General features: G+C 42.0%; 1 protein-coding gene across 1 annotated transcript in view; it reads right to left on the bottom strand.

The window, feature by feature from the left end:
• DNAAF9 (dynein axonemal assembly factor 9) overlaps nucleotides 1–7,556 on the bottom strand; it is a gene marked incomplete at both ends in the record, with an annotated part of 37,459 nt that overhangs the window by 26,573 nt on the left and 3,330 nt on the right. The window contains 2 exons of the mRNA XM_010167641.1: nucleotides 1,644–1,768; nucleotides 2,919–3,038. Of these exons, the coding sequence (XP_010165943.1) occupies nucleotides 1,644–1,768; nucleotides 2,919–3,038 (245 nt within the window). The remainder of the gene's footprint in view (nucleotides 1–1,643; nucleotides 1,769–2,918; nucleotides 3,039–7,556) is intronic.

Genomic DNA, 7,556 nt, shown 5'->3' with positions numbered 1-7,556 from the left:
GTTGCACAGGAAAGTGTCCAGGTGGGTTTGGAACATCTCCAGAGATGGAGACTCCACACCCTCTCTGGGCAGCCTGTCCCAGGGCTCCAACACCCTCACAGTAAGGGTTTCCTTAAGTTTTTCCTTCAGTTTGCCTGGAACTTCTGGTGTTCCAGTTTGTGCCCATTGCCCCTTGTCCTGTCACTGGGCACCACCCAGAAGAGCCCGGCCCCATCCATTTGGCCCCCACACTTCAGATATTTACAGACATTGATAAGATCCCCCCTCAGTCTGCTCTTCTCCAGGCTGAACAGTCCCAGCTCTCTCAGCCTCTCCTTATAGAGGAGATGCTCCAGGCCCCTCATCATCTTTGTGACATCTCAGTGTTATTGAGATGGTGAAGCCAGGCTCTTTTGTAGGGGTCTGTGGTGGTAGGATGCATGACAAAGGGTATGATTTCAAACAAGAGAGGTTCAGACTGGGCAGACAGAAACACTTCTTCACTATTAGGACAGCCAGGTAATGGAGTAGATAGCCAAGAGAAGTTCTGCAGTCATCATCCTTGGACACTTTCAACATCCAACTGCAAAAACGCTCAAGCAATCTGATCACACCTCATCGCTAACCCTGGCTTAAGCAGGAGGTTGGACAAGATGATCTCCAGAAGTACTTTATAATCTGTATTATTTCATAATTTGGTGATCTAAACTAGCAGACAGACACATAAAAACCACAAGTAATCATAAGCCCCATTGTTTTCAAGCTGGAAACTCAAGGGAACAAAAGGCTTTTCTCCTTCCCATTCATTCTTCCACCAGCTTCACCCATCAGCATCACTGTCTCCCAACACACTCCCTGCACATTTCAGTAAAATCCTGATTTAGAAAGAACTACACAGAACTGAACAGAGGGGGAAGCTTCCTATGATGGCATTTAGGAAGGATTTCCAGTCTCAACTGGAATAAAGAGGTTCTTATTTTACACCTACACAAACAATATTTTCATATTTTACTCCTGTAGCAGTACTTCACTGTGATAAACATAACTTTTCTAAGGGTACCCTGCCTTTTAAATGCAAGATGAAACTCACATCTAGTAACCACTGTCCAATGAAAGTGAGTGACAAAACTCAGCTTTTTTTCCTTACCACAATGAGTAGCTCTTGAAAAAAAGAGTTGAAAGTTAAAATGAAACTACAGAATAAAATTTATTGATTTTAAACAGCTTACTAAGCCAATCTTTTCTAATATTCTAAAACTATTGGTATATAGTGCATTAAAACACTGCTCTGGTAGCAAATAAGGCTGTCCTTGGAAATTTCAGTGTTGACTGTGGTACTTGATTAAGATTCTGCATTGCTCACAACCCACATGGTTTTCCCAAATTAAAAGATCATTTGACTCACGTCAAAGCAATAGTAATTAGTGGGAGAGAGGAGCAATTTGTCTTCATGCTCCAACAAATACGAAGTATTAGAAGCATATTCTTCTTGCACACGTTAGCAAAATGATTAATACACATATATATATATATATATGCAGATCACTCTCTTGCTGACTAGAAAAAATAAAAAAGACTTCTGGAAGGAATGTTAAAAATAAGTTCCACTTGGAATAACAGCTCATTAACAAGTTTATTCTCACCTGCATTTATTTTACACTTACCTCATTTTCAGTTAGACAGTGAAAATGCAAGTTCCTCCAGTATGCCACATATGGTAAAAGATGATTATAATTCACAGGGTTGCAGTACAGATGGACACTGTCAGGTTTTATTAATATGATTATATCTGTAACAAGCAGAATAAATGTTACTGAAGCATCAAGATTTCGTACACAGAATTATATAGGCACAAAAAAAACCCCACAGAAACTGAACAGGAAAGCCTTTTCCTGTAATGTACCTCATGAAAATTAATTTTTTAAATTATTTGAACATACAATCATTCCCCACTTCTTTAAAAAAAGAAACAGTTGGCAGCCATATACAGTTCCAAGTACAACAGTACCTCTTACTGTTTAGAACAATTGTGGGTTTATTCTCAAGTCTTGCACAGAACTTGCATCAGCCTGTCCTTTGAAAAGCCAAAAGTGTCAGTGATGAGTCCTCACAGAGCACTTACAAAACTGTCAACTATAGTTGCTCCTGCCTGATATTACATCAGAAGGTTGTTCCAACTAAAAAAAATCAGCACTACAGCCTACAGGGTAGATATTCAAAGTTGCATGTAAATAAGGGAGTAACAATCTATGATCATGGTGACCAGTCACCTTTTAAATATTACAAAAGTGAGTTAATATGTTAAAGTAAAAATGAGCCCAAGTATTTTAGAACTCCAGAGGGGTGATCACACAAATAACTGATAACACACGGACTTATTGTCTGTCTGTTCAGCCAAGGACCAGGTGACAGGACAAGAGGAAATGGCCTCAAGTTGCCCCAAGGGCAGTTGAGATGGGATGTGAGGAAGAATTTCTTTGCTGCAAGGGTTGTGAGGCATTGGAAGGGGTTGCCCAGGGCAGTGGTGGAGTCCCCATCCCTGGAGGGACTGAAGAGTCGTGTAGACACAGTGCTGAGGGACATGGGTTAGTCATAGGGGACTTGTCAGTGTTGGGTTCATGGTTGGACTGGATGATCTTAAAGGTCTTTTCCAATCTGGGCAATTCTGGGATTCTGTGACACATACCATGACTGAACTAGGACTTCTCATAATGGGCTGCATCTGTTTAGGTTTAGAACATTTGGGGGAACTTATCAAAGGCCGGCATGTTTAAAACCAAGAGTTCAGCAGTGTTTTTAAGAACCATTTTTCCGATGTATACACACAGTTAGAGACTTACTGACATTTTTTTCTTTCTTGAGGTACACACCCCATTTTCTGCTCTCCTTCCCTCCAGAAAAACTGAAGAATAGCTAAAAGCACTGAGTATGTTACTCACCATCAAGAACTTCTTCAGGAAACCCAGTTCTTTCAAAGTCATTGTTATTCTGGTTATACAAGCCAAAAAGCAGATAGTTTGCCAGTTCTCTGCAACCTTCATTGTATCGACTATCTATTCCTGCAAAAGCAAAACCGTATGGGAAGCGTTACGTGTCCAAACATTGAACACCTGAAAAGCTGGGTTTTTTATTCCCTAATAATAAAACTTTAAAACAGGAGTATTAACTCAACTCTCTCACATAGTTGGTGGGTACTTATGCTTGTTGAACATACTGGGAAAACAGGGCAGGGGAAAAAGCAAGTTTTTCAAGTTCATTGCCACACGCTGACATTTCACCTTTGACCTAAATCCACAGGCACTGCTTAAAATTAAATAAGTTTAGTTTTCTGCAGTGCTCTGCATCAACCAAAGTTCAATTTTATCTAGTATTTCAAACTTAAACATCTGTCTGTGTGCAGCACGCACTCTAATTAATATGTTCTTGATTGAAGCTTCCTAACAAACTCATCCTGTGACCTAAATCTCCTGCTTTAGAATACATGATTAAACTTTATCTTATCAGTATTATACTGCAATCCCTGAGTCATTAGAAAGCCAGTGCTGACTTCTAGCAAATCATGAAAAGATATTCTGACAAAACATATGGTATATGAACAGCTTCCAAGGAAAACCTTTTCTGGTCATTGGGAAAATAAAATTAAAACAATTGAATATCTACAGGATGAAGAGAAAGAAGATAAAAAAACAAGAAAGGAAACAGGTCACAGATTTAGGAAGTATTTTCATCTCTCTTGAGGACAGTCACAGTCATAATTCTTAATTCTACTGTAATAAATCAAGTTTTTTTCCACAAGTAAAACTATGCATGAAGCAACATCCTTGACATCCACGCTTAACAGAGGTCACCAGTCTCAACCACTACAAAATTTCTCGTAAACACTAACGTCAAGTTTTCCTACCGAGTTATATCAGGATCCAGCTGGACGGTTGCCAACAAATGAAGAATTGTCACCACTGTCCAAAGGAGAGATCAGGACACTGATAATGTAATAACACAGCCTGGATGTCTGAGTTTTAGGACTTGCATCAGAAATCAAACTACTCAAGAGTCACCTGAACTTACCAGAAATTGGAACCAACCCCAGATTCTCCTAATTATTATAAAAAATTCCTTTTTTTTTTTTTATGTTATGCTTCAGCTTTAAAGTGTTAACCAGATGCAGTGTCTGCACCCAGCTACTGAATCACCCATCTTAATAAACTCCCTTGTTTGTGTAGTAACTGACCATTGGATAGCTCATGTATATTCCAAGGTATCAGATATTTGGTGTAAGGCTACAGAAGAATTAAATTAAATTATTTCAAACCATGCTGAAGCTATGAACCTCTGTAGTCCTGCTCCCTGCTGATGCCTTCATGGTTATCAGCACTAATAACACATTACAGCATTCCATTCCTTGAACTGTGTTGGGAAAGGGGGAAGCTGCATCACACCTGCCCCAGCTTTCTCAGCCCTCAAAAATCTTTCCTGTCACAATCTTTGAATCCTCATTCCCCTGAAATCTGGTTTCTAGCACTGATCTTCCATTCACAGACACATTCTCACATCCTTGGAGCATGCTCTTTTTTAAAAATGAGTGACAATCCTTCATGTTAGGAGGCATTCCCTGACAAAGGGAGTATCAAGAACCTTCATAGTCAATCTGTAACTCAAGTCATGGTAACTCAATAAAACTCAGCTCAAGAAGGCTCAGACCCAGTCACTCATTTTTCTCCCCTGCTGCAACGTTCTATCTTTGCTGTGATGGTAATTTCCTGCATAACTAGACTGCCTTGAATCTGGGAACTGAGAGAGAAAGAGGGCACAAAAGAGGGAAAAAGAGAGAACACAGTCTTTTTAGTTTCTTTACCTTTCCAGCCCCATGAAAGCAGACATACCAATGTAATCTAGAATTCAACGGGACTCAGCACACTAATGTTGGTGCCAAAGCCCCTGTCTCCAGGTGGGATTTTAGTTACAAGCACATGTGGAGACTCCCTTCTTCCAGGAAGCAACCCTCCCATTGTTCTAGGGATCTTCACTTAAATATCACCAGTCTCCTTGAAATCAGCTTTAGCCTTAGAAAGCTCACACACACAACGCCCTGAAGATAATCTGTTCTACTGATTACTTGCCTAACAAAGCAATTTTTGAAGGCAATCAGATGAGCAATTTGGAACAAAGCAGGACTTAGGATAGTCCCTTTCATGGGCAGCAAGCTGTTAGATGAGTTGTTCTGCAAGCAGCTTTACTTGTGTTTCACAAGCAAACATCAGCTATCATATCAAATGTTAATCTAACAAGGCATCCTCAACTACAGGTCAAACAGCAGGGATGAAAAGACCATGGCATTTACACTCCTCCTTATCAGACTCATTGCTAAGGTCTCCAAAGCCTAAATAGCCAAGGTGCTGTGCTCAGGCTGACAGAGTAACACATGAAGCAGAAAAAGGAACAAATTATGATAAAGTCTGGAAGTTCAGAAGAAAAATGAGAAACTGTTCTCATAAAAAACAGTTAAGATGTCACCATCACTTGAAGAGTTTGAGGTTTTATCTGGGCGCATCAGCTCTTCAGGATTGAAGCAGAGATGATCTTCAAAGCTAAACACCAAAACCCTGCTTTTTCAGTTAATGACAGAAGGAGAAGACAAAAAGATGATGTTATCAAGAGGGGCAGCTGATAACCTTAACTCTTGTAAGAGAGGACATCCTTGAAACTGCTGGAAGAACCCTGACAGATGAGAAGGGAAGGCATTAGCTAACCATAAAATCATGAACTCTGCAGAATACCTGGCTTTTGTGGTTTGGTTTTCTTGGGTTTGTTTGTTTGTTTTTGTTTTTCAAGTGTCCAGTACAGACAAGAGATTTCATACTGGGGCTTTAATACTATTCTACAGAAACATATGGAGTTAAATGAACAGACTTAGTTAGCAGAAAATAAACAGGAAATGAAACAATGACAAAGATACCTCCAGAAAATATATCAGGAGTCCTCAACAGAACAATGGGGAAAGCTATTAATTAGGAAACCCCCCACGCCTGTCTCCAGCTGAGTTGGGAGTTTAGTAACTCCCAGTCTGTTCCCAACTCATCACAAGGCTGTAGTGAGACAATGACTCAGTCCAACAGCTCACTGCTTGCCCAAGGAGCCCTTCCTGCTCCTTCTCCTGCAGTCAGTGCTCATCTGACCTCCCAGAGAGCTGGTTCAGTTTGCTAAAATGGCAGAAAACTAGTCTGGTCTAATACAAAGGGGGTAAAAAAAACCATTAAAAACCTGTCTGCTCAGTAAGATGAAGAGGGTGCAAGATATCAACCAGTAGCACTGATGCAAAATGCATCTGGAGAGGAAGCAGAGGAAAGGGAAGAGGAGCAGTCTAGGGACAGGCTGAGACTCCCCTTTTGAGCTGCAAAAAGCCTTCAGCTCAGCCAACTCTCACATCTGCGATTTCACAGTTGCTAAGCTGGCATAAACACAGCCTACAGGTAAAAAAAGTCCCACTTTTTGTCCCAGCCACCCACTTCTGACACACCCTTGAGTATCAAAACACATAGTTGTTCCATAACAACATTAAACAGCCATGAGAGTTCTGGGGACAGCAGGGAAGTAGCAGGAAGGTGAGGCTGGAGAGAAGGGGCAGATGGTCTTTAGACATTTGCCCAAAAGCAACGTGCAGTTGTGGAACTGCCAGCAGAAGTGGCACAATAATCACTGAAATAGTTTATATTTGGAAAGGGACTAAACGCTGGTGAGGTTTCTTCCACATGCTAAGAGGAAGAGCTCTGTGTAGGATGGAGATAACAGAGAAAAAAAAAACAAAAACTATTCTTGACCAGTTTGGTGGCTTCTATAATGGGGTTACAGCATTGGTGGATAAGGGAAGAGCAACTGATGTCATCTACCTGGACCTGTGCAAGGCAGTTGACACTGTCCAGCACAAGATCCTTGTCTCTAAGTTGAAGAGGTGTAGACTTGATGGGTGGACCACTTGGTGAATAAGAACTTAGCTGGATGGTCACACTCAAAGAGTGGCAGTCAGTGGATCAATGTTGAAACTGAGACCAGTGATGAGTGGCGTCTCTCAGGGGTCAGTGTTGGGACCAGCGCTGTTTGTTGGTGACAAGGACAGTGGGATGAGTGCACCCTCAGCAAGTTTACCAAAGACACCAAGATTTGAGTTTCAGTTGACACGCTGAAGGGAAGGGATGGCATCCAGAGGGATCTTGACAGGCTTGAGAGGTGGGGCCATGTGAACAACAAGAAGTTTAACAAGGCCAAGTGCAAGATACTGCACCTGGGTCGGGGCAACCCCAAGCACAAATCCAGGCTGAGTGAGAATGGTTGGAGAGCAGCCCTGAGGAGAAGGACTTGGGGTGCTGGGGAGAAGAAGCTCAACATGAGCTGGCAACGTGCGCTGGCAGCACAGAGGCCAATAACCGTGTCCTGGGCTGCACCCAGAGCAGCGTGGGCAGCAGGTGGAGGGAGGGGATTCTGCCCCTCTGCTCCGCTCTCCTCACACCCCACCTGCAGTGCTGCCTCCAGTGCTGGGGCCACCAACAGCACAAGGACATGGAGCTACTGGAGCCAGTGCAGAG

The sequence above is a fragment of the Antrostomus carolinensis genome, unplaced genomic scaffold (assembly GCF_000700745.2).
Source record: "Antrostomus carolinensis isolate BGI_N321 unplaced genomic scaffold, ASM70074v2 scaffold12385, whole genome shotgun sequence".
NCBI classification, from domain to species: Eukaryota; Metazoa; Chordata; class Aves; order Caprimulgiformes; family Caprimulgidae; genus Antrostomus; species Antrostomus carolinensis.
Note: the sequence above shows the minus strand (reverse complement) of the source record. Positions and strands in the feature narration are given on the sequence as shown.